Source organism: Natrix helvetica (genome assembly GCF_964273705.1).
Source record: "Natrix helvetica genome assembly, chromosome: 5".
Classification (NCBI taxonomy): domain Eukaryota; kingdom Metazoa; phylum Chordata; class Lepidosauria; order Squamata; family Natricidae; genus Natrix; species Natrix helvetica.
In genome coordinates, this window is record NC_138551.1 from 250,350 (window position 1) to 275,964 (window position 25,615).

A 25,615-nucleotide genomic window follows, 5' to 3' on the forward strand; every position below is an offset into this window, starting at 1 on the left:
AACAGAGCCTTGGGGTACTCCACTGCATACCTCCCTCCATGAAGATGCAGTTCCATTGAGGACTACATGTTGAGTGCGGTTGGTCAGCCAGTTACGAATCCATCTGGTGGTGATGCTGTCCAACCCACATTCTTCTACTTTATCTAGTAGTAGGTTATGGTCTACCTTATCAAAAGCCTTACTGAAGTCCAAGTAAATTATATCGACGGCATTCCTCTGGTCCACTAATGTTGTCACTTTGTCAAAGAATGCAATGAAGGAGAGAAATGCTCCTTCAACACTTTCAACCCACAGCAGCAGAGAGAAGGGAGTTAAGAGGGCATTGCTCCCTGGTCTCTCCCAGTCCTCAGGCTGCTGGTGCTGGAGGCTGCAGGCTGATATGGGAGGGTGGGAGGAAGCAGCTCATCCCTGTCCCACTGGCTCTCTAGGAAATGGAGGGCAGGGAGGCCCTCCTGGCCAGCACCCAGGGGACTCTGGAGACAGCACCTCCCTGCCGTGATGGGCTTGCTGTCTTCTCACAAAGCCCAATTCATCTGGCAGTGCCTACACAGCTTGGAAGCCCCAAGCTGTGCCATGTGGGGCCCGACGGCACCAGAAACAAGCAGCTTTTGTACTGGAGGTCCCCGCCCCAGCCCCCGGGCTGCGTGGGCGTGGAGATACCTCTGTCCAGCCTTTGCCCTGTCGCGGTGGCAGATCCTTCGTAGAGCCGAGCAGCAGCCGGTAGCCAAGCTTGGCTCCTCAACTGCAGCCATGGAACCCTCCAGAGTCCCCAGAGTGCAGCAATCCAGCTCCTTCCATCCCCAAGGGCGCACCAGGCCAAGGCAGCCGCAGTTCCCAAGGCTCTGCAACCCCTTTGCTGCCTGGTGGGTAAGCTCGGTGCAAGACATCCCCTCCTCCTGGTGTGATTTGCTCATGTTGGGAAAAGCCAGGCTGCCTTGCAGGCCAGGAGGCACCTGCAGGGTGAAGAAGACAGATGCCCCCATCTCTCCAAGGAGCCTGTACCCCCCCCTCCCCAGCCACACTCAACATCTTTCTCCCATTAAATATCCAGAAGCCCCTGCCCTGTAACGAAGCTCCTCATCATGACATCCAAGGGGGAAACGGGGAAGAAAACTTCCACTTGGACATTTAGTAGACAAGAGATAGAAAAAAACCAGTTTCCCTGCCTGCAACACCTCCAGGCAGGCGAGGCAGCGGAAAGGGAGGCCGTGGGCAGCAAGAGGAAGATCGGTGTTTTTGCTGGGCTCCACCAGATTCATTTCAGAAGCACTTGCAGAGCAGAGGTAGAGTACGAGCCATCCGAGTGGGCCCAAAGACTACGCTCACCGCCTCACTTTGCACCAGCTGAAGCTTCCGAATGGATTTCAAGGGTAGCCCCAGGCAGAGCGCATTGCAGTAGTCCCTAGGGGAGTGACGAGGGCTTGGATAACTGAGTGCAGGGAGTCATGATCCAGGAAAGGCTGCAGCTGGTGCACAAACTTCATAATTTTATTAAAAGTTTAAGAAGGAAGATTAAAAACCAATAAAAACTAATATAAAATGAGGAAAAAAAAACCAGAGAGAAAACGAAATGTGCAAGAAAGTGGGGAGAAAGTAAAAGAAAAATAGAAAATACTGTAGATACAAAGAAATGGCTTTCAATCTTCTTTACAACAGTTAATGTACCATCTTCAATTTACGTCTTAAACGCCTCTTGTCCTCTTAGCTCTGCCTGGAGCAAGAATCAGTGTTCAGAGGGATCCAAGTGTGGGTCAAGACCCCCGAGTCCACCCCCAATTTACAATCCTGGAAATGTGCAAGTCGCATTCTCACAATTAACCCGTTTTCTGGGGTTTCACAATCCATAAAGGAAAAACTAGGTGCAATTTACTGAGCGAATCCAGACTAAGGGAGATCTTTTCCTGCTTAGGCGTCATGTGTGAACTCAGCCAGTGCAATATTGCCAGATACCGGCAAGCAGCTTGTAAAACCTAAGAATGGAGGTGGGGGGGGGGGAACCCAAGACTGGGGCCCACCAAGATGCAACCCAGAGATGGAGCATGGCTAGGAAGTCACCTTTCTCAAAGCATCTGCAGTCAGGTGTCTCCACACAGCTGGAGAGAGCGCAGCCATTCCTTGGGGGCAAGCCCGGACCCCTCCCCCCAAAAAGGCCACCCCCAGGCCTCATCCTTCAGCCACACCGCCTGGACTCTCCAGTTCCGGCAGGTATTTTAGCATCCAGCTGAGGGTCAACACATGGGGGACATTGACACGGGAGGCCACCACTACTACCGCTGCCTGGATCAGAAGACAACCCGAAAGGGGGCACAGACAGAGCTGGACCCCCTAAGCTGATTTCCCCCCCTCCCCCGCTTTCCTTGCCTCCTGCCAGAAAAGGAGCCTGCCCCACAGAACAGCTCAATCCTACCAAGGGGCCTGCGTGCAGGAAGGACAAGTGTGAGGGTCAAACAGTCTTCCAGTGGCCAAGACCCCCCCCTTGCAGCCCACTGAGGTGGGGCATTTGGCCCCAAAGCGACTTCCTGCCTGCTCTTTCCTCAAGAAGGGCTTCCCCCCCCCCTGAAAATACTCAGGAGCCCCCAAGAAGAGGCAGAGAGGGGCCCCAGGTGCCTCCGACCTCTGGCGAGGGCCGTGCTTGCCGCTGAGGGAGGGACCTGGGGGAGGTGGAGGTGGTGGGGGAAACAGCCATTCCTGCAGGGGTTGTGAGCCAAAGGGGGTCTGCTGAGGGTGGGAGGGGAGGGGGGGACTGAACCGGGCCTGCACTGGATTTCAGGAAGGAAGGGGCTCTTAGTTATACCAAAGGGCTTGAGACTGGGCCTCTTTTATTCCAGAAAGGGCCTGGGCAGCTGCAGAAGCAGGTGAGCGTGGAGGGGGTGGGGGTGGGGGTGGGGGTGGGGAGGATTCCATGCCCCAAGGGCTCCATCTATCCCACTCCTCACAGGCTGTGGAGCAATGCAGCATTAAAATACAGTATAACATATAAATGGGATGACAGCATCAGGGGCCAAAGGAATAAGACCTTTTCATCAGCTTCGGGGGGCTGCAGGCTCTTTCTGGAGGGAGGGGAGGAGTCTTCCTCCGAGGGAGGGGCCCAGCCAAAAAGCTAAGAGAAATCTCCTATGCCCTTTCTTGGAGGTGCAGGCATGGGGGTTTGCCCCCAGAAAGTGCTGCAGCGGGGAGAGGAAAGCCCTCCTCACATGTCTCAGGGTGGAAAGACTGCAGACCAACTCAAAGCCCCCCACCCCACCCCAGTTCTAGGACAGAGACCTGCCCAAGATGGTGCCACTGGGTCCTGGTGCCCGGCCACCTTCCTGCTTAGCCTCCGAGGGAGGCCCCGGGGCAAGCAGGAGGGGCATCTCTTGCCCTCACCTCCAACCACAGCGGCATCTGGTCTCTGGTCAAGGAAAAAGGCCAGTGATTCAGGCAGGCTTCTCATATGGTTTAATGCTCATGGAAAGAGGCGACATCCGATCTCAGCCCCTCCCGCTTGCTGGTTGGGGGGTGATGCTCTCTTGTCGCCCTCCGCTGCCAGCCACAGGACTGTGTCCCCAAGAGGCACCCCACCGCTGGACACAGATGGGTGTGCCAAATCTCTGCCAGGTCTTCCTGATACCCCCGTCAAGACCGTCTTGGAGGGGCAACAATCGTGGTCAGGGATTGAAGGGCAGAAGCCATTCAGACAACGAGACCTTGTGGGTTAGGACTGGGGTAGGCACCTCAGCCTGACCTGCTGGAGGGGGCATTTTAAGTGCCAAGAGGAAAGTGACCTTCACGGTCAAATTGGAGTGATCCGTGTTGGCTCCCGAGCTGCGGGTGGCTTATGCTGCTGGGGCAGATGGAAGGAGGCCTCCCTCCTGCCCTGTGATTTCCCCGCCACCCATCGGCACCGGGGCCCTAGTGCAAAAAACCTGACCTCGGGCCCCCGATTAAAGCCAGGCTGCCCCCTCCCTTACAGGAGGGACTCTGTGCATTGGGCAGAACCCCCAAAGGCAGTGAGCCTGCGGTCAAAGCTCCACCAGAAGGGAGAGGGGCTTGGTGGCGCTTGGTCCATGGCGCCCCTTGAAAAGGAGTGTGCAAAGACAGGTGTGGACCACTGGCCCCTGGCTGCTGTGAACCTTCCCCAACGAAGGACTCTGAAGGCCAGCTGCCCGCCCCAGCAAGGACGAGCCCAGGCTGCTCAGACTAGGTGGGCAGACTTTCTCCAGGAGGGGACGGCCAACTTCGAAGGAAGGAGATGGCCAAGCTCCCCTGAGGCCAATGCAAGCTTGGCAAAGAAGGGGATACTTGAAATAAATACCCTCATCGGAGTCCCCCTGAAAGACGTGAGATAGTCCTGCCTACCCGACACACCATGCAAGGGCTTCAATTACGTCCCAATGTTTAAATTAATCACAGGCCTAAAATACAGAGTTTAAAAACAAACTAACCGAGCGGCTGCCGGAGAATTGTGCACCGTAACCCTTAGCGGGACCGTCCCTCGCCTGTTCGGCTCCAGCGGGACCCCCACCCACCCACCCACCCTCAGTAGATGTAGAGGCGGTCGGAAATGGCCGCGGGCATGTGGGTCATGACCTGCATGCGCAGCCACCAGTAGTAGTCCATGGGGTGGTAGCGGGTGTAGGGCGTGGTGGAGGTGAGGGCGTGGCCGATGCTCTCGACCACCGGGGAGGTGTCTGAGGAGCCACTGCTGCAATACGATTCCATCTTGGCGATCTGTTCGTCAAAGTACTTCCGCCCATAGTCGCGGCGCACGATCTCCGGTAGCTCGTCCCACATCTTGTCAGCGATGGACTGGATGCGCTCAGGGCTGTAGAGGCTGGTGCCGGCGATGAAGTTGCCCGGCTCCACAATGCAGACCTTCACGTCGTGCGGACGCATCTCGTAGCGCAGGCAGTCGGAGAAGGCCTCCACCCCAAACTTGGTGATGCAGTAAGGGGAGCGGGCGGGGTTGGCCATCCGGCCCATCATGCTGCTGATGTTGACCACGCGGCCTGCCGGGGCAAAGGCACCATGAAGGGAGCAGCTGCCCCCCAAGGGATCCGGGCCACCTTCGGATGCGGCCACCCAGCCTGGCTCAGAGGACGCAGCCCTGCTGAGAGGCCAACCTCCCTCTGGCTGCGATGGGGCTCTGCGTCCCCCCATCCCAGGGAGGGGGAGGAAGACTGGACCCCGCTTACCTTTAGCCCTCCGTATCAAGGGCAGGAAGGCCTTGGTGGTCCGGATAGTGCCCCAGAGATTCACTTCGGCCACCTCTTTGTAAGTGTCCATGCTGGTGAATTCCACCTCTCCAAAGGTGGAAATGCCAGCGTTGTTGACCAGACCCCAGAGTCCTGGACAGGAAGCAAAAGAATCGGTCATCTTAGCCTTGGGATTCAGATTCATGGGCTAGGCCTGTGTAGGATGAAGAGGAGGAGGCTGTCCGGGGCACCGGGCCCCCTAGGAGAGGCTAGTGCTGGAGCCCCAAGGGGAGGGGTCCCATCAGGAACGATCCCGCCGAACAGATCCTGCCCCATTTTGTTAATTAGCTTCTCTATAAAGCCATTGCCCATCAGCCACAGCAGCGTCCTGCAACCCATGGGAGAGAAGCAGGTAGGGCCCCTCAAATCCCTTCTTTCCTTCCTGGGGCCAAGGGAGTGATAAGAGATCTACTGGTCCAAAGATCCAGCAAGAGATCTGAGGAAACATCAGGCTGCTGGTTCCTCCAAAGGATTTGTGGCTCCGAACACAGCAGTAGGTGGAGACACTAAGCAGGAAACGCAGCAGCAGCAGCAGCAGCAGCTTGCATGCCGACAGAGAAGGAAGGAAAAACTGGCTCAGCAGGGTGACACCTTACGCCCGTTGCACTTATTCCTTGCAAAAGGTTTCTGTATTACAGGGATGCTTCCGGGACAGACTCCTGCAAAGAAAATGGCTTTCTCTTCTGTAGATTTGGCCCAGGAGGGGAGCCCAAAGTTATCCCTGCCTCAAGAGGCGAGGGGTGGGTCCTTGGTTACGGTTAGGGTCCCCTGCACTTTGCATACCAAGCAAATAGATCGACAGATGATGCTGTCAATATGGCTCTGCACTACATCCTACAACATCTTGAGTCTCCAGAGACCTATGCGAGGGTCCTCTTTGTAGCCTTCACCTCAGCATTCGATACCATCATTCCAGACATTCTTCTGCCTAAACTAAGTCAGCTAGCTATACCTGTTCACACTTGTAAATGGATCATAAGCTTCCTGACAGACAGGAAGTGGCAGGTAAAACTAGGCAAAATCACATCAGATACCTGTACAATTAGCACAGGAGCCCCCCCCCCCCCCCCCGGACTGTGTGCTCTCTCCACTTCTCTTCTCTATACACCAATGACTGAATCTCCAAAGATCCTTCTGTTAAAATACTGAGGTTTGCAGACAATACAACAGTGATTGGTCTCATTCGAGACAATGATGAATCTGGAGGTTGAACAACCAGCTCTGTGCTGGAACCAGAACAATCTTGAACTAAATACAATCAAAGCCATAGAAACAGTGGTAGGTTTTAGGAGAAACCCTCCTACACTACCTCCTCTTACAATACTAGACAACACAGCACCAACAGCGGAGACCTTCAAGTTTCTAGGTCCTCTCATATATCTCAAGACTTAAAATGGACACCTAACGTCAAAAATGTCATCAAATGTGTTAGCGTATGATTGTTAAATGTTTATACCCTGTATTTTGCTCTGGGAGGTTGGGGGTAGGGTTGGGGTGGAGGGGAAATATTTGTAAAATCTATTAAAACTCTTTAATTCAACAAAAAATGTCATCAAAAAAGCACGACGAAGAATGTTCTTTCTGCACCAACTCAAAAAGTTCAAACTGCCCAGGAGCTGCTGATACATTTCTACAGAGCTTCTCTCGTGTGCACCTCTATAACTGTCTGCGTTGGCTCTGCAACCGAACAAGACGGGCACAGGCTCTTCAACTGGTAATTAGAACTGCAGGTAAAAGCAACTGCTACCAACCCGCCTCCCATCGAGGACCTGTATCCCGCACCAAAAAGAGGGCTGTGAAAATATCTACTGACCTCTCGCATCCTGGACATAAATTGTTTCAACTTCTGCCCTCCAAACGAGGGTTTAGGGCACTGCACACAAGAACAACTAGACACAAGGATAGCTTTCCCCTGAATGCCATCACCCTGCTTAACAAATAATCCCCACAACACTGTCAAGTTATCTACTAAGACTATATTACTATTATTCTTTTCTTCCTTCCTAGTACCTATCCCTTTTCCACTTATGACTATAACCACGTTGCTTCTATGTTTAAGGTCTTCCGGTGGCGCCGCTGTCCTTGGAGGACGCTCCCTTGGGAACGCCAGCCCGATAGCATAAATCAGCTGTCCAGCAGTTTGAAAATCTGCCCCTCGAAAAAAGGGGGGGGAGGTGAGCACTCTGGCAGAGGGAAGATTCGCCCAGCAGCCCCAGGAGCAATTCTGTGGCGTGAAAGGTGTGAGCTCCCCAGGAAGCCTGACGATCTCCTCATCACAGGACGCTTCTGCATTTGCAGAACAAAAGGCAGCGTCCACACCAGCAACTTCAAGTATCTTATGATTCTTGATGAATGTATTCTATTTATTTTTCTTTATGTCCACTGAGAGCATCTGCACCAAAGACAAATTCTTTGTGTGTCCAATCACACTTGGCCAATCAAGAATTCCATTCCATTCTATTTGGATGGTTTTCTGGCCACGTCCCCCCCCCCCCAGCCCTGTCAGGGCAAGTGGCTGCACTTGGACAGGGAGCATAGCACCCACCCACCCACCCACCAGGGACTCCCCAGTGCAACTCTGAGCTACAGAGATTGTCTCCTGTCGTAACCCCAAAGACCCTCCCAGAATCCTCCACTGCTCGTCCCAGGAGAACCGGGGGGGAGGGGGCAGGAGGGGAGAACTCAGGGGATCTTGGCCAAAGCTGCCATAACAGTAAAACTTTCTGGGCTCCTGATCCAAAACATCTGGATCACGAGGTCTTGTCTGGGGTTCAAAGCCAGCCATATTTTCCATTTGCTGCACTCCTTCATTCAGAGAAAAGCCTATTTCCAGCCCTCTGCTACACGTTGGTTGTGTGTGGCTTCCTTTTCACACAAGGGTTGTGAGACAGGAGCAGCAGCTGCACCGCCCACGCTTCTTGCTCTGCCCTGGAGCGTAACGGGGCTGCCCTTAAACAATCCTGTGCAAAGACTGAGGGGGCGAGGGGGGGGGGTTTCCAAAGGATGACCGATGGGTAAAAGGAGCAAAAGCCGGCCAAGACTTTCAGAAGCTACTCAAGCACAGGGTTAGAGACCCCTCCCAAAATAGTCTTCTGAACCATAACCTAAACCTTTGACCAGACGGAGGAAAAGCAACATTTTGGACTATGAAATAGGAGCCAAGAAGCTGCAGGTGAGCATAAAGCATCGAAGCTTCCGCATCCTGCAGCTTCCTGGGTTATTTCTTGCCTTCTGTGGGGACTCGGCTGTCTCCTCCATACTAGAAAATCATCCTGGAGTCCAGAAGCCACAACAGAACGTTTGGTAACTCCCTCATTTACTTCTCCAGGCACCCCCACCTCCTCCTCCTCTCCCTGCCTGCCTGCATTAGGAGCATGCTTGAAAGGGGAAAGGAAGCGAAGGGGCAGCTGCTCTCGAGCTGGGACTCAGGGCAACCGCTGGCCTTCTGTGGAGACTGAGCCCGGCTGAGAGGGCTCCCTAGCTTTCCCCTCCCTCCCGTGACTCTCGGGCTCCCCAGCCTTTCCTCTCCTTCACCTCCGGTCTCCGGATCCTTCAGGGTGCTGGTCACGTAGTCCACCGCACGCCCCACCTCCTCGCTGTCACAGACGTTGAGCTGGACGGTCCTCATTCGATCACTCTTCATGTTGTCCAGGTCCTTGGAGCCCCCCCGGCCTTGTTCCTGACGAAAAGCGGCACAAGAGAAGCAGGGTGGGCCTCTGCTCCCCCACAACCACCAGCCCGTCACGCAATCATGAAGGGGTCCGTCTCTCTGGGGGCTCTGGCTCTCAACGCCCCGTCGGCAGGTGCAGCTTCTCCGCCCAAAAGCTGCCCTGCTGATCCCAGCCATTTCTGCACCCGCTTTGGGCGAAGGGCTTCCTGGGAGGTTCTTCATGCGTGTCACGCCAGGGCAACTCTGGGCTTGGAGAATTTGCCACTCTGAAGCCTCACACACCAGGGTTGCCCTAATGCTTCTCCCAAGGCCCCTCAGGTGAATCCAGGGCTCTGCAGCCATAAAATTACGTTGCAAATAAACGGCAAGCTTGGAGAACAGAGCCCTGCCAAAACCTCCCACCGCAGCCACGGACACTGAAGACATTCTCTGCCATTTCTGAAGTTACAGCCTGGCAGAAGAGCCCTGCCTGGCTACCGCACTGCCCGGCCATGGCCAGCAGGGGTGGTGGTGGTGGTGGTGGTGCAGGTCCTGGGACTGGGGAGCCAAGGCCTTTGCCTGCTCCCTGCAGCCTCCAGAGCCTGCCCTCCAGGGAGGGGCAGAAACACCTGCCCTTCTCCTCCCCTCCGGCTGGAGAGAAACGCCCAGGGCTCCAACGAAGGGCTCAGTAGCCCAGTCCTGGCTCAGGGCAGGGGTGGTGGTGGTGGATCGGGAGGGGCCCACTTCCAGCCGAGGGGAGCCTGTGCATTCTGGGGGCTGCCACTTGAGGACTTTGTGCAACCAAATTCCGTCTCCTGCACCCTGGATGGAGGGCAAACAGGCCCCGATACCCTTTCCAGGACGGGCCTGACCAGAGCAGGATGTGGGGAACAGCAGCTCCCTGTGATTTGGCTGCCAAACTTCTCTCGCAAAAGCTTCATCCGCTTTTTTGCAATCAGATAATGTGGGGGTTTCAATATTTGTGCATCCTAAGTAAGAAAGCTGCACCTGTTGAACTTATCTCTCTTTCCCCTTGGCCCATTTCCACAATCTATTGAGGTGACTGTGAATGCTATTTTCCTTTCAGAGGCTATTAACTAACCCATTCAACACCACGTCATCTGCAAAGACGAGAACCATTCCCTTCTCCCAACAGGAATGATCAGGACACCCAGAGCCCACCGGGACGGTCCTTAGAAGGGCCCCAACCCAGCTCAGAGAGGAGAGAACCCCGGCAGAGCTCTGAGGCTTGGGGGCCTTCTACTCTCTCTCGCCAGGAGGGGGACCATCTCCAGCCCTCTGTAGAGGCCAGTCTGATGGTGGAACTGCTGCCCGGGGGGGGCTCCTGCTGCTGCCCAGCCACGGTGGGCAGCATCCTCTGGTCCTGGAGGACTTTTCTAGACAAAGATCACTTCCTTCCCAGGGCCTGGTCAACCGTAAGGAAGATCTCCCACACTCGCCGACTGAGGTCTCTGGGGGGGATGGGAGGAGCCTCCACTTGGGATCATCTGGAGGGCAGCTTTGGGGAAGGCAGAGCTCCCCCCCCCTCCAAGCGATCCCTCTGGAGCCAGGCCTCCTGACTGCGGAACCCAACCGGCTCCCGGGTTTTTGGAGGGGCTTCAGGAAGCAAAGCAGGCCGGGAGATGCCTGGAGTGAGGCCGGGGAAGGTGAGCAGCAAGGCCAGAGACGGATGAGGGGAGCAGAAGAGCCCATGGCCACTCGGCCCCAGCTGCAATGGCACAATCTCAGCCAGCTGCGCCATCTAGACTCTCCCAAACCTTTCCGGGGGGGGGGGGCAGATGGGGGGAGGGTGAGAGGGGAGACCGATGATATTGAACTGTGTATGGAACTCTGTACCCACTCGCCCGGCCTTACCTTCAGCAGGCACCCGGCATAGATGATGAAGCCTTTCCCGTGGAGGAATTTGGCCAAGGAGAAGCCAAAGCCCGAGTCGCAGCCCGTAATAAGGACCGGTCGCTGGCTGATCTAAAGGGGGCGCATAAGAGAGCCGGTGCTGAAGGCCATGCAAAGGGCCCCAGCCCCTCCCGCTTGCTGCTCATGAGGCTCAGCGGGGCCAAAGACACCCCTGCAACTCCCCTCAGGGGGGGCCTTCTTATCCCGAGGCTTCAGCCTGATCACCGCCCTGGCTGGGCTCCCCCAGGCCCTTCTCCCCTAGCCATCGCACGGACACTGGCCCTGGGGGCGCTTGACCAACAGAGGGACACCCCCATGGTTGGGGAGGTCCCAAGGCCCCAACATGGCCCTCAAGGCCCTTTCCAGATGCAGCCCTGCCCCTGAACCTTAGCAGGTGGCCCACCATAGGCATATGGCCTCCCCAGTGGGGCTGCCCTCTCCTCCACCCTGGCTCTGCCCCCGGCTGATGAATCCACCCCTCTCACCTCTTCCACCTCTGTTGCGTAGCAGCGCTGGCTCCTCCAGGCGGAGGCCACGGCCTGGACCTCGGGAAGCAATCTGCAAGAGAGAGGGCACGGCTGCCACTGGGGGAGGCCTTTGGGAAACCAAAGCCCAGAGCAGAAGAGATAGGCTGGGCCCACTTGCTTTGGCCGAAAGGGATCGGCTCTCTGGGTCCCTCCTGGCCTGACTCTTCCAAGAATCTGTGAAGCCCACAGGGCCCCCACCTCCAAGACCTCCAAGAGCGGCAGCCCAGCCCCTGGCCCAGAGGATGCCCAGGCAAGAGGTACCAGCCGGGCATATGCCAGGCTGCCAGGAGAGGCCGCAGCCCATCTGCAGAAGGCTTCCCTCCATGCGACTGAAACACAACTGACCCACTGCTCCCACCATTCACCCTGCTGGCCACCTGGTTGCTGTTGCTGCTCGGCTCTGGGGATCATGCAAGGGCCCCTCGGCCCTGCTCCCCCCACCCTTCCCGGCCTCAAGAAGCCCAGTCAGAAGGGCTGTGCTGACTTGTGGGTTGCTATCCCTCAACTGGCCACAAAGAGCTAAACTATGGCTGGGCGCCCCCCCCCCCACTTCAGACATGGACGTCTCTGGAGATTCTCAGTCATGCAGGTCAGGGTTGTCCCCGAGGAGCTTTTTCAAGAGGCAACTGGACTTCCTTGGGTTTTGCTCTGAAGACGTTTCGCTTCTCACCCAAGAAGCTTCTTCAGTTCTGACTTGGATCCACCCAAACACTTCAACCCACCCCAGGAGAGGCGAGGGAGGGTTTCACCTTTGCACCCATGGCCTTCCTGTCTGGGGAATTCAGTCCCCCCGCCGTGGAATCCTTAAGGGCCGATTCAGCTGATTCAGGGATGGAGGCGGGGGGGGCTCAGGTGAGCACAGGCCCCTTTGGTGCTATCTGGAGGACTTTGGAATGAGGAGATCCTTTCGGACTCTGCTCTGCAGCCCTGTTGGAGGCCAAGGAGCACTTCAGAGGGTCACAAAAGGGGCCAATTCTGCTCACTTGGACCCCCACCCGGCTGGCTAACTGGCGCAGCAGCAGTTTCTCCCTTATACGCAGGTCCTTAATGAAACCGGGTGCCGCCTTCGGGTGAATAGGCAGCATGCCACCTCCAAACCTTTTATAAGGACCAGAATTTTGGTTGCTAAGCAGGACAGTTAGGTGAATCGTGCCCAATTTTACAACACCCTTGCCATGGTCATTAAGCAAATACGGCAGTTATTAAGTAGATCATGCAGTCGTCATGTGAACCCGGCTTCCCCCATTGACTCTGCTTGTCAGGCGCCCCTGGGAATGGCGATCTCTTGACTCCCGGTGGGATGCCGCAACCATCATAATCGCATGCCGGCCCCGAGTTTTGATCCTGAGGAAGCGGCACCAGTTGCAAACGCAAGGACCGGTCAGTTTTTTTCAGGGCCATTGAAACTTGAATGGTTGGTGGTAAGCAAAGGATTCTGAGAACACAGAACTGGACCTCCTACAGCACTCCGTACTTACCGCAGGCCGATGGCAGCGCCATCCTTGCAGTGCGGAGCTTTCAGGGTCAGCCGGGCAAGAGGCTGGGCGATGCGAGTGGTGGCCAAGAGGATCGCCATGAAGGGTGTCTCTGCGTTTGCCTCCGGACTCTGCCAAAGGGGAGGGGGGCCGCTCTGCGTTATCTGCCCCCAGCCTTTATGGCCTTGCGGAGGGCGGGTTCAGCGGAGGCTCCCCCCTGCAGAGGCCCTCCAGCCAGTCCCTGCCCACACACCAGCCACATTAACACAAGCCACACCAGGTGCATTTGCCACACCTACTTACCTCGATTTGGCTCTCTGGCTGCCTTGGTGACCCCAGCAGGCCTCCCCAAGAGATGGTGGTGTCTGAATTCCGGAAAGAGGTCAAGTCAGGGAGCAGGCCAGGAGCCAGCCGCTCTTCCCTTGCCAGAGCCGCGTGTGTGTGTGTGTGTGTGTGTGTGTGTCCATCCGTCCGTCCCCAGCCAATCGGGCATTAGGGCTTGGTCTGGCTTGGCAAATGCCTCCATGGTCATTTGAAGGAGGGTCACCAACTGCCCACGAGGGGCTGGAGCCCATTCCCAGCCTGCTCTAAGCCTCAGGCCAGCCAAAGCCCCCTCCCTGGGATGGGTGAAAGGGGAGGGTTGGCTCTCCATCCTGGGGGGCAGAAGCAGCCGAGCCCCTCCTGCAGGGAAAGCATGGGGGGGGCAAATGCCCCTCCCTCCCCGGGTGCGGTGGGAGGGAGCGGCTGGGACGGGAGTCCATCCCGGGGATTTTCATGCCGGCCTTTTGGACGACGGGAAGGAAAGAGCTGCACGGGAAAATGACCCGCGGCCCCTCCTGGGCAGGGGAACCTCGGAAGCCTCCAGGAGCCTTTGCGGAAGAATTCGGGAGGATTGCGGGCAAGAGGCCCTGACCCCGCGGAAGGCAGGCAGGCAGGCCGGGAGCCCGCAGTGTCTCTGCCGGTTCGGCCCAGACGGAGAGTTGCGACCTGCCCATCGCCGACCCCCGGCCCCACTCGCCCTCCGCCCCGCAGACGGAGCTCGGCCCCGCAGCCCACCTGCCCCGGTAGGGACCCTCCTCAATGGACGACCCCCCCCAACGCCCTCTCCCTCCTGATCCCCCGCCGCTTGCTCGCCGAGCCTGGCCGAGGGAGCGCCACCTTCCTCCACGGTCCCAGGCCTTCCGTCCGGCGGAGGAGGCGACCGCGGGACGGAGGACGGCGGGGGGGGGGGGAGGGAGGGAGGCCGCTTACCGCGCGCTCCTCCCGCCCGTCCGGCTGACCGCCCCGCGTCCCCTCCGCGCCGGCCGAGGAAGTGACGTCACTGCCGTCCCGGCGTCGCCCCCGCCCCGCCCCTCGCGCGCCATGTGGCTGGCTGCTCCCTCCTCCCCCCGGGGCTTCTCTGCTGCCGCCGCCGCCGCCGCCTCCCTGCCCGCCTGCCGGTGAGCAGCCGGGAGGGGGAGGGCCTCCCTCTCTCGGGCCTCCTTTGGGGTTCCTCCCTCCCCCGCGAGGAGGAACGGCCGGGGGGGAGGGGGCGTTGCCCCCCCCCCAGGAGGGCTGTAGCTCCCCCGGGAGACAGACGCGCCCCGGGCATGGCGAGCGAGGGAGCGCCGACGGAGGAGCCCCACGGCCGGCAGAGCAACAGAAAGGCTTCCCGAGCGACACGTGGCCTCGGAGAGGGCGGCGGTGCCCTGGCCCGCCGGGACCGCCGTTGGGCCCCGTCCCTGGCCTGCTGGAGGCAGACCCTTCCTTAATTGGGGGAGCGTAAAGCGTCGCCCCGGGCTCCGCTCCCCAGAATTGCTGCTGGAGGGGGGCAGGCAAGCCACCATCCTTCCTTTCATGAAGCTCCTCTGCCGCCATCTCAGCAAACCTCTCCCCCCCCCCGCCGCCCAGATTGTGTTGCATCATTGCATGCTGGGGGGCTGCTGCCGGCCAAGATAAGTCAGCTTGGCAAAGGGGGAGAGGATGCCTGTGCCTCGCTTACGGAGCTCTGCTCCAATTAACCAGCGGGACGACTTGCCTTCAGAAGGGGTGGCTCTTCCATCAGTGGAGGTTTAGAAGAGACCCCACGGCCACTTGTCTGGATTGGCCTAGGCCTGGCTTCCTGCCTGAGCAGGGGGTTGGACTAGGAGACCTCCAGGGGCTCTTCCAACCCCCTGCTTCATCTGTTGTTCTGAACCGGGATGGATTTCAGATTCAGGTTTCTGCCACCTGAGCAAATTGCAGGATTTAACATGATTTGCAGTGACCAAGGTCATTCAATATATCAAGTAATAAATATAATGAACAGAAATCACAACACATTTGTAAGAAACATGGTTTCTTCCTCCTCCCTGCTCAGGTGGTGGGTCTCCCATTCTCACCCGAGTCCCCAACTGCACCCTGGAAAAGCTGTTCCTTCTGAAAGCTTCCCACCTGTTAAAGGGACGGTGTGGTTCTTCTGTGGGTGGGGGGCATTTTACAAGAGGGGCGCCTGCTGAGAAGGCTCCCCATGGGCCTTGTCACCAGAGGAGGATGCATGGGCTGCAGCCCCCCTCCTTCCCCTCCAGGTGGGCAGATTTTCTTTGCAGCCAGTGGGTGGGTTGAAGGTAGCCGAGTCTCCAAAGCCACATAGAGTTTGGGAGGCAGTCAAGCGCTCAGGACAGCTTCGGCAGCATTGGTGTCATTCGACAGTTATAGTTGCCGAGTTCTCACCACGCTCTGGGTCTCAGCCACGTTCTCCCCATCCAGACTCCAATGGTTTCCAGGACTGGGGCCAAAGTCCTCGTGGAGCCCAGTCTTGCCAAGGTCACGTCCTTCACTGCACAAGGAGCGCCTCTCCTGGGCAGGGCCTGGGTCAGCTGAGGCACCTTTTCATGCCAGGGTGGGGCTGAACAAGTGCCAGGCGGACACCCAGCTGTGCCCCTTCCTCTGCCTGTTTGTCTGCCAATGGCAGGAGAGGACGGAGTGATGGCTCTCCTCCCCAAGGTCCCTTGGGGATACACACGCACGCACACACACACACACACACACACACACGGCCTGGTGGATCTGGAGGACAGACACAAGGGGGGGGGTTAGCCCCAGGGGGACTTTCCCTGCTGACTCACTCTTTCCCTCTCCTGCGTCTCTTGCTCTTGAACACACCCTCTGCCCCCTCTGCTTGACCTTGAGGGGCCGCGTGCCCACTGAACTCTCGCAGAACCTGCTTTTCTGTCTCAATGCCAGTTCAGGCCGGAGGGCTCCCCCCCCCCCCACAATGTCTGCTGAAAGAGCAAGCTGGCCAGGGTGGGAGTGTCAGTGCAGATGCCTTGCTGAGGGGATAGATCCTTGTAGTGCCCTCCCATCAGCTCCATGCCCAGCCCCTGCCCCTTTATAAGGAAGTGGGCTGAGAGAGGTGATAATGCAACTCCAGACGATCCTAAAGGAAAGGGATTATCTGGACCCCTTTCAGTCGGGCTTCGGGCCCAGATACGGGACCGAGAGACGGCGCTAGTCTCATTCATGGATGACCTCTGGCGTGAGCAGGATGGTGGCTGTGCGCCCATCTTTGCTCTTCTAGACCGCTTCTGTCAGCATCGGCCAGGCTCTCCTTTTTCATCTTCTCCCCCTGACCCTCAGCCGCTTCATTGCTGGGCAGTCTTGGGCCACTCTGCTGCTCCTCCTTCTTGCCCTCCTGCAGGCCAAGGGGAAGGTGGTGACAAGGGTGTCCAGCAAGGATCAGCCAGCAATTATGCAGAGCACATGTGCAAGAGTTTGCATCCTCTGTGTAACACCGGCATTCCTCAAAGGCACACCAGCAATGCCCTGTGCCAGAAGGCGGGGGGAGGCGGGCAGAGGAAAGACCCTTAGGCACTGAGGAAGAGGGGGCTAAAAGCGGAGGCCTGCCAGGGACATGCAGCCTCTGCCAGTCCCCCAGAGCAGGAGGCCAACCCCATTCGGGTCTCCCATTTTGGGATAACGACAGCCAAAAAGTGACCAAGATGCTACCCAAGCAGCTGCCTCTGGATGTGGCGTGACTAGGTCCCAGTGGGAAGGGGAGCTATGGCTGGTGGAGCCTCTGGTGAGTTCTCACCAAGGCCAGACCCTGAATTGGGTAGACTGACTGGCTCTCAGCTCCCCTCCCACCCTCCCTCCCTCTATGCTGCTGCTGCTGCTGTTCTTGCTCTCTCCCACCGACATCGCATACCAAACAACCACCACCACCTACTCCCCTACAGGGCGGGTCGTCAACATGAGCAGCATGCTGGGCCGGATGGCCAGGCCGATGCACTCCTCCTATTGCGGTGGAGGCCTTCAGCGACTGCCTGCGGTAGGAGATGTATCGCTGGGGCGTCTCAGTGGTGGCCATCGAGCCGAGCAACTTCATCACAGCCACAAGGATCCTGACCCCCGAAGGTATCGAAGCCAAGCGCATGTGGCATGGGGCCAGTGAGGGAGAGGCCAACTTCAAGGAGAAGCTCTCTCGGATGAAGGGCTTCGCGCATAGCTGCCTGCGGGACATCTCCCTGGTCCTGGATTCCCTGACCGAAGCCCTCGCCGCACGTCACCCCTACAGCCGCTACACCCCCATGGAGGCCTCATGGTGGCTCCGTCTGAAGGCCGCAACCCACTTGCCCACCACCCTGGCCGACTGGCTCTTTGTCAGCTAGGCAGCCCCAGGTCAAGTGGAGAATCTGTCCTGAATCATGTCCAGGTGAATGAAGAGCAATCATAGTAGCCAAGATAGCCAGGTGAGGGGGCGGGGGATCCCAAATCGTCCCTAACACAAGATGCTTAGATGAGGGGGACGGATGGCACATTTTAGCAGAATAACAGAGTTGGTAGGAACCTTGGAGGTCTTCTAGTCCAACCCCCTGCTCAGGCAGGAAACTTCTAGAAGATGTTGCAAACCCTAATTTGCCTGGTGCACCCTTGAACCCTGAACACCATCTGGCCTCGCTTGATGTTGGGAATCTGCACAGCTGGAAACATCCTGAGGGGAAGTTGCGATGGGACCCAAGTTGCCTGCAGACAATGTGCCTTGTGTATGTGGCCCAAACTGTATATATAATTTCAACTGATTTTAATTTAATTAAATTTTTAGATTTAATTACACTTGGCTTAATGTTTGCCCTTCCCCGCCTCCTTGCTGGAGCCTCAGTGCAGCACCTATTTCTGCCCATGCTGTGATGCCATTTGTGCCTTTTTAAATTTCCCTTCCGTCAGAGAGATACGGTCAGAAATTCCCTCTTGCAGGTGGAGCAGTTCTTTCTTTTGTTTTATAAAAAGTTCTTTATTTTTCATTTATAACCTAAACATTCCTTCTGCCCATCTGCAGTGTGTCACCTGGTTACAAACATCTCTGCACAACATGGTTCACCATTTTCCATCTCATTCACATTCATATAACATTGTTTCACTAAGCTTAATATTATAGTATATTAAACATTTAAACATTCTAATGCTCTCCATTACACAACACACACACACACAATTTTCAGGTGGAGCAGTTCTGTATTCCACACTCTGACTGCATCCCACAAGGTGCTGATGTAACACAATCTCTTGGTTCACACAGAACAAGCCATGACCTGGCCAGGACTGGCACTACCTGAGCCTAGCATTCTGACCTGGCTAGGCCTGCTGGGCAAAGACGAGATCCGGGTAAGGGCCAAACTTGCTTTAGGATGAAACTCAGCTTCCCTTTTCCACCAAGGGTGTTCTTTTTTTTAAAACAAAATTTTATTGGTTTTTAAAAAATAATATTCAAGGAAAGGGGTAATGGATGAAGTACAAAATTTGACAGTTACATTATGCAGGAAATGGCCCTCCCCCCATTCTCATAACTTTCATTTACTAATACATTAGTTTGTTATTACTTAATACTATTTTGTCAGCATATAAACTTTTATCTTAAACTAGTTTCAATCGTTTTATATCACACAGATTTTCAAGTTCATTTTTGTGATCTGAGTTTTCTCAATGTTGCCTCTTCTTCCCCCCTGGCAGAGCTCCGGCACCTCCCGTGTCCTGTATGTCCAGTGTAGTATCATCAGGTTTATCTAGGCGGACTTAATTTTTTTCCATGAAGGCCTCAGCCTCAGTGGTTGTGTTGATTCTAACTCTCGTGTCCTCCCAGAATATTAGCATACCTTCTGGCAGCAGCCATCTAAACCACACCCCTTTCTGGTATAATTTATTCACTAAGAGTGAATATTTTTTTCTTTTATCTCTAACTTTCTTTGGGATCTGTTTCAGAATGGCTATTTCTCTATCCTTGTATTTTAGTGTTTGCCCCCTTTGTGCACTCAGAATCTCGTCTCTTGTGGTCTTTCTAAGAAATTTGATGTGTACCTCCCTTGGAACATTGTGTGTTCTAGCATATGTTGCGTTTACTCTATAAACCAGGTCCATGTTCCACCCCATCTGTTGTCTGTCTTTTTTAATAAATTCAGCCAATAAATTTGCCATAATATCCCTCAAATTTTCATCATCAGCCTCAATTACATTTTGAAACCTAAGGAAAAAAGACATTCATTCAAATTCCGTTTTTATCTGGTGGTTCTCAAGTTCTTGATTTCCTTTCTGCACCCCCTTCACCTCTCTCCTCATCTCAGCCGTCCCCTCCTCCAAAAGTTCCAGTCTGTGAGTTTTGGATCACATGGTCTTTATTCTCTCTGAGCTGCTCATTCATTTCTTTCAATTGATTTTTTAATTCCTCCTGCCCCTTTAAGAGTTGTTCAAACATCTGTTGAAAGTCCACCTCAGAGGGCTTTGGCTGAAGCAAAGAAGTTAGTGTCTGCTGTCCGCTGGGGCTGGATGTTGAGGAACCAAGGGTGTTCTTGAGGACCCCTTTTCAGGCAGGCAGCCACCCGGTGCAGGTGGCACCAGAGCCAGCAGGGCAACTGGGGAGCCCAGAAGCCCCTCTTGTGCCTCCCTGGGGGCTCAGCACCGGCAGGGGAGTCTCTGCCCTGTTGGCACATGGAGGGGGGGGGGAATAACCAGACCTAGCTGGGGACTCCTTTGGCATAATACGACAAGCTGGGTTTGTGGGTCTGTTGCATGCTTGGAGAGCTAGTGGAGGATACCCAAGAGGGTGAAGCCTGCTGTGCGAATGCCGCCTCATGGCCCAGTCTTGTTTGGCATCGGCCTGAGGAAGGCAAGTGTAACTCTCCTCACAACCTTCATGTACAGACTGGGCCTCCCCTCGCCAGCTCAGGGGGCAGAGGAGGTCCCTCCCATCCATAGCGGCCACCCTAGGGTCTCCACCTCCCCAGGGTGACCCAGGCTGTGCTATTGCTAGGAGACTCCGGCCAGCTGGTTGCCAAGGAAGGGCCATAAACCCCCAAGGCCAAAGTCTGCTTCCCTCTCGGGGTAGCGACAGCAATGGTCTCCCCCCATCTTCCCTGGGGAGGGAGAGGGTCCCTGCTCGGTCCCTCAAAGCTTTGCAGGCTGAGGAGACCCAGGGCTGCCCTCCTGACGCCATCTCCAGAGGGGTCTGGAAAGGGCAAGCGGCCAAGGCCTGGACTCCCACGACCCTCCCTGCAGTGTCCTTGGTGGGGGTTTTGGGCCTAGCCTTCCCTGCTGCCACTGCCGCCTCCTCCTTCTCGTAGCTGGGAGGGAGGAGCTGGCCAGAGACCCTTGATGGCCTCCACTCTGGTGTGGGGGCGGAACTGGCCAGCATTTCAGACCCAGCTCCTCCACGGTGGTAACATTTCAGAGAAGGGGGTGGGAGTCTCCCAGGCTGCCCCCACACACACCGATCTTGTTCTGTGCAGCTGCCACTTTAGGCAAAGACTTTGCTGGGGGCTCAAGGCACACGTGTTGCACACAGGTTGCAGCGCCCTCCTCAGACTTTGATCTAGCCTGGCAGAGCCTTTGCTACCGTGTGCCCATCCCTCCCCTACCAGGGGAGGAGGGTCTTCTTTGCCACAGGCAGGGTGGGTGAAGGGCAGGTGGGTGAATTTCCCTGGCTTTGTTGCCCTCCCTCCTCCCAAAAGTCATCCTCCTCCTCAAGATGAGAAGGGAGAAGAAGATGAGTGATGATTGATGGCTGGTAGGTATATCCATCTGTCCATACGTCCAGCTCACTTTGGTTTTGTTCCTTTCTGCCTTAAAGTTGATGGTGCTCAGAGAGGGAGGGAGGGAAGGAGGGGGAGAGAGAGAGAGAGAGACTGCTAAAGGCTCCCAGGAGGAGACTCAGGCCGGCTGGATGCCAGCCCAGCAGGGTGGGCCGCAAACGAAACGGAGTTCAAGCTGACTTTGAATGCAAGGGATGCAAGGAAAACTGCATTCCTCCTGTAACACACCAACAATGGTTCCAGTATAATAAGGCCTTGCTGGCTCTTCCTGGCAGTCTAATTAAATCAGTGGAGAAGTGGAGGGCGCCCATGTCTGCCAGGCCGAGAGGGTTGAAGCTGCTGAATTGAAGCTCCTGTTTGCCAAAAATGGAAGGAAGTACATGCAAGGTGTCAGGCCTGGATTGTACAGAATTAGATGCTATGTAGCCATAACAAAATTCTTTCTAGAAAGCCAAGGTCATCCTTTGTCTTTGCACCTCGGCACTTGACCGGAACTGGATGGGTGGAAGCTGCCAGCATGGCAGTGGAAATTTGGACCATGTGATGGGCTTGTGGGTATGGGAGCAAGATCTTGAACTTTCAACTGGGTGGGGAAAACCGGAAAGCTTTCAGATTCGGGTTTTCCCAGATGTGCCAACATGGCTCTCGCCATCAATTGGAACTTTGAGCAATAGTTTGCCTTGGATTCTGATTTAATTTTGGATGCTATTTGGAACCCTGACACAAGACAGGATATACCTATAACTTGGAAGGGGATGAGCCTGCCCTGCTGTGGGGTCTGGCTGGCCCTCTTTCCTCTGGCTGTGGGTCAGGCTGGCCCCAGCCCGCCAACCTCTCTCTGTTCCACTGGGCTGCCCATGAAGCAGGCGCCTGGCAGGGTGCTAAGTGACACAGAGAGCAACCTTGGTCCATGAGAGTCAGGAGAGCGTCCTTCTGCACCCTGCTTTTTCTGCACAGGAGGGAGGGTGGCTCCTGCGGCCTGGACTGACACCCACCAGTCGGGATGGCAGGTGAGTTTAAGGGCAGGGGAACCCGGTTCCCCTTTGCTCACAGCTCCGCAGATTCTGTCACACCAGGCCTGATGCTCTTGCAAGCCTTCCCCACAGCTGATGGGAAGGTGAGCGGGGAGGAGGAACAGCTGTGCTGGGCAGGGGCAGGGCTGTCCTTGCTTAGAGGGCCCTACTCCCAAAGAAGACCACCATGCCGAGAGAAGGCAAACTCAGCATAGTAGGTGTACGTTTTTCCCACCAGTTGCTCCCTGTCAAGGTTCTGACTAATGACGGATGAAGCTCTCAATAAAGTTATGCATAAAGAGATCTGATCATCTCAATTGGGTTGGTTGGATTCGTCCGTCACAATCTTTTTTTATATATATAATTTTTATTTTTAAGACAAGCAAAAACAAAACAACACATACAAAAAACTTTCCTCAATTTCATCAAGCATGTTGTTTGGTTACAAGCTTTTGTGCATCAGTTTTTACAATTAGAAATAAGATCACTGGTTGTCCATCAACCATAACGAAATACATCGCTATCATTGAGCATCATGTGTTCAAGTTACCATTAATATTCCTTCATTTCAAACAAACCTTATTTCCTTAAATCCTTAATTATTTATTAAGCAGCTATCAATCTTTATAACATTATAAAATCACCTGTTTCTATCTATTGGCCTTACAAAAAAAAAACAACCCTTGACTCATATTGTACATTACTACTTTCAATTAAACACAATGTCACCAATCATCCATAGAGTATACAATAGTGTGACATATTCAACTCCAGTAATAATTTTCCATTGTTAATCCAAGTAGTTATTGAATATTTCAATTCATGTATGTATCAATTATTCATTACATCATCATTAGTCCATTTAACATACAAAAGTCTTTCCAGTATAACATGATCACTACTTACAATTATACATCAAGTCATCCCACTCTTATACATTAGATTCATTATTGTCCTTTATATATCATATGATCAAGCACTCTATTTCATAGCAAAAAACTTTCATAGCAATAACTATGACTTTCTAGTAATATATAGATAAACAATTTCATTTCCAAGTTTTTTTGTCTAAACATTGGTAAAACAAATCCCATACCTTATAAAATTGCTCGTCCTCTTGTTCTCTAATTGCAAATGTAAGTTTACTCATTTCAGCACATTCCATTATTCTCTTAATAGTTTCCTCCTTTGTTGGTATTTTCTCATTTTTCCAGTTTTTTGCAAATACAATTCTAGCAGCTGTTAAGACATTTACAATCAGATATTTCAAGTCCTTGTTGTATGTTTCTGGTATGATTCCCAATAAAAAGAGTTCTGGTTTTAAGTCTATGTGTTTATGTATCATTTTCTCCAGCCACGTGTGGATTTTAGTAAAAATATCTTTTAGCTTCAGTACAAGTCCACCACATGTGGTAGTATGAGCCCGGCGTCTGATGACATTTCCAGCATTTTTCCGATTTGTTCTTAGACATTCTTGCTATTCTTGTTGGGGATAAGTGCCACCTGTAAAATGTCTTATACAAATTCTCTTTATATGCAGTTGACATTGTCATTTTATAGTTTAAAGACCACAGTTTTTTCCATTTCTCTAGGTCAATCCCATGCCCAAAGTTTTCCCCCCAAGCTAACATAGTTTCTTTAACTTGTTCTTCCTGTAGCTTCACCTCTAATAGGTAGCCATAAAGTTTTTAAATTACTTTTTCATCAGTACCTGTTAAAATGTTATCTAATTCAGTCATTTTATCATAAAAACCCTCCATTTTCGATCTTCATTGTATCTACAATGTATTTGCACATATGAATACCAATTAATTTCAATTCCTTCCTGTTTCAAGTCTTGAATGGATTTAAGTTCACCCTCTGTATTTAATAGTTCAGCGTATCTGTTTGTTCCTTTTTGTATATTATTGAATATGAAAAAGCTTCAATGGTTGATATTCAGACTGGAGTTTTTAAATAATGTAACCTCTTAACCTTCTCCCACTTTAATAACAAAGCCTCTCTTATATAATGTCTTCTAAAGTAACCATGTGCTTTGGTTCCCTTATACCATAAAAATGCATGCCATCCCAACAGAAAGTCGTGACCTTCTAAATTCAAAAGCCTAACATTTCTTTTTCTTCCTTTTTTTTGAATTTTTTTTATTGTTTTAATTAAACAAAAACACAAAAAAGAATCATCCTTCATTACATCTTGTAGAAAGCGTGTCGATTGGTTAGAAATAAATTCCGTGGGTTTCTTCCACAATCATTACTTATACTTCATTCATATTGAATTGTACATTTTAAATCAAAAATCTTTATCTATTTTACTATCAATGTACCAGACGTGCTTTTATCTGAAATCATTTGTGTTTAAAGACACAACCACCTACTGGCATTCATTAGCAATTTCAATAAACCTCCAATAACATTACATCTTTATAACATATTCTGAAAAAAAATTAATTAATAAAATACCTAAGCATTTCCCCCCCCCCTTTCTCCCCCCCATCTATTTAGAGCTTGTATCCAATTTGCTTTTACCAATATCAAGACATCAGTGGTGGGATTCAAATAATTTAACAACTGGTTCTCTGCCATAATGACCAGCTGGCTAAGCATGGCTGGGTGGTCATGTGGGCGTGGCCAACTGAACGTCACTCAGGTCGATGGGCGCTTCACCTTAGCTGTTACGATGTAATAAGGTTAACCAGCGAGGCAGTTTCTGTAAGCAGGGAAATAAAGATTAGACTAGAAACAACGCCAGAATGTTTCATTTCTGCCTTCCATACAGGATTAGCCCTGTAAAGTGGAAAAAACAAAATAAGATTTCTTCCAACAACCAGTTCTCTGAACTGCTTAGAAAGTTAACAACCAGTTCTCCCGAATAGGTGCGAACTGGCTTAATCCCACCACTGCAACACATGTATATATCATTAAACATTATCCATTAACATTTCCTTGTTATTGTTGTAGTTAGTTAAAAATTATTTACTATTTATATCACATCTCCTTTCATCAGACCCAAAAGAAATTACACATTTATAACAAGATCTAAACAAAAATTTGTTAATAAAATTTATAAGTCTTTTTCCCAGGTCCCAATTTGCAATTTATATCCAAGTTGCTTTTACTAGTTAAGATTATCGTTTCGTTATTATTATCATAGTTAATTACTTGTTAACAAATAAACATTTAATAACAATCTAAAACAATCTACAAAATACTAAAATTCCTACTTATTAATCACCAAAAATTAACTATTTTTTTTAATTAAAGGTTTTAACAAATTTTACAAATATTACCCCTTCCCCTTCCCACCTTCCGACCCTCCCTCCCCCCAACCTCCCAGAGCAAAATGCAGGGTATAAACATTTAACAATCATACGCTAACATAAGCTAACTGATTTTGACATCCTACCTCCTTTTGTGCTTTAATTCCCCTTTTGTTAAGCTAACTTTAGGTAAATTGTAACATTCTTTGTGCCTTCACTCATAAGCTAATTGAAATTTCCTAGTCCGATATTTATTTCATCAGTCACGGGCACTAGGCAGGGGTGGTGGGGTAGCGGTCATTGTGAGGGAAGGTCTTGAGCCGAGACAGACCACTGTGCCACAGATAGCCGGTTGTGAGTCCCTGTGCGTGAAGTGGGGCCCAGGGAAGCAGTTGGGCTTGCTGATTGTATACCTGGCTCCTCGCTATGCATCAGCAGCCCTGCCCGAGCTCCTTGGGGTGATCGCCGAGATGGCAGTTGAAACCCCCAGACTGTTGGTCATGGGGAA

At 53.1% G+C, this 25,615-nt stretch overlaps 2 protein-coding genes across 4 annotated transcripts; one reads left to right on the forward strand and one right to left on the reverse strand.

The window, feature by feature from the left end:
• Nucleotides 1–1,467: 1,467 nt before the first annotated feature.
• On the reverse strand, nt 1,468–14,116 carry BDH1 (3-hydroxybutyrate dehydrogenase 1). Of its 3 annotated transcripts, none has more exons than XM_081953816.1 (8): nt 14,051–14,116; nt 13,103–13,164; nt 12,803–12,930; nt 11,283–11,355; nt 10,759–10,869; nt 8,769–8,913; nt 5,175–5,327; nt 1,468–4,988 (listed from the first exon to the last, which is right to left on the reverse strand). In XM_081953816.1, the coding sequence occupies exons 3-8, from the start codon at nt 12,898–12,900 to the stop codon at nt 4,519–4,521; spliced, it is 1,050 nt and encodes a 349-aa protein (XP_081809942.1). In that variant the 5' UTR covers nt 12,901–12,930; nt 13,103–13,164; nt 14,051–14,116; the 3' UTR covers nt 1,468–4,518. The 3 variants fall into 3 exon arrangements, with proteins under 3 accessions (XP_081809942.1, XP_081809944.1, XP_081809943.1); XM_081953818.1 differs by lacking the exon at nt 14,051–14,116 and adding an exon at nt 13,958–13,976; XM_081953817.1 differs by lacking the exon at nt 14,051–14,116 and adding an exon at nt 13,856–13,874.
• Nucleotides 14,117–16,916: 2,800 nt separating this feature from the next.
• Nucleotides 16,917–18,462, forward strand: LOC309393779 (D-beta-hydroxybutyrate dehydrogenase, mitochondrial-like; the record flags this gene model as incomplete). The annotated part of the gene is given in 3 exon segments (XM_081956275.1): nt 16,917–17,062; nt 17,064–17,088; nt 17,092–18,462. Coding segments are annotated over 3 exon segments (507 nt in total). The 3' UTR covers nt 17,428–18,462.
• Between the last annotated feature and the right edge of the window lie 7,153 nt (nt 18,463–25,615).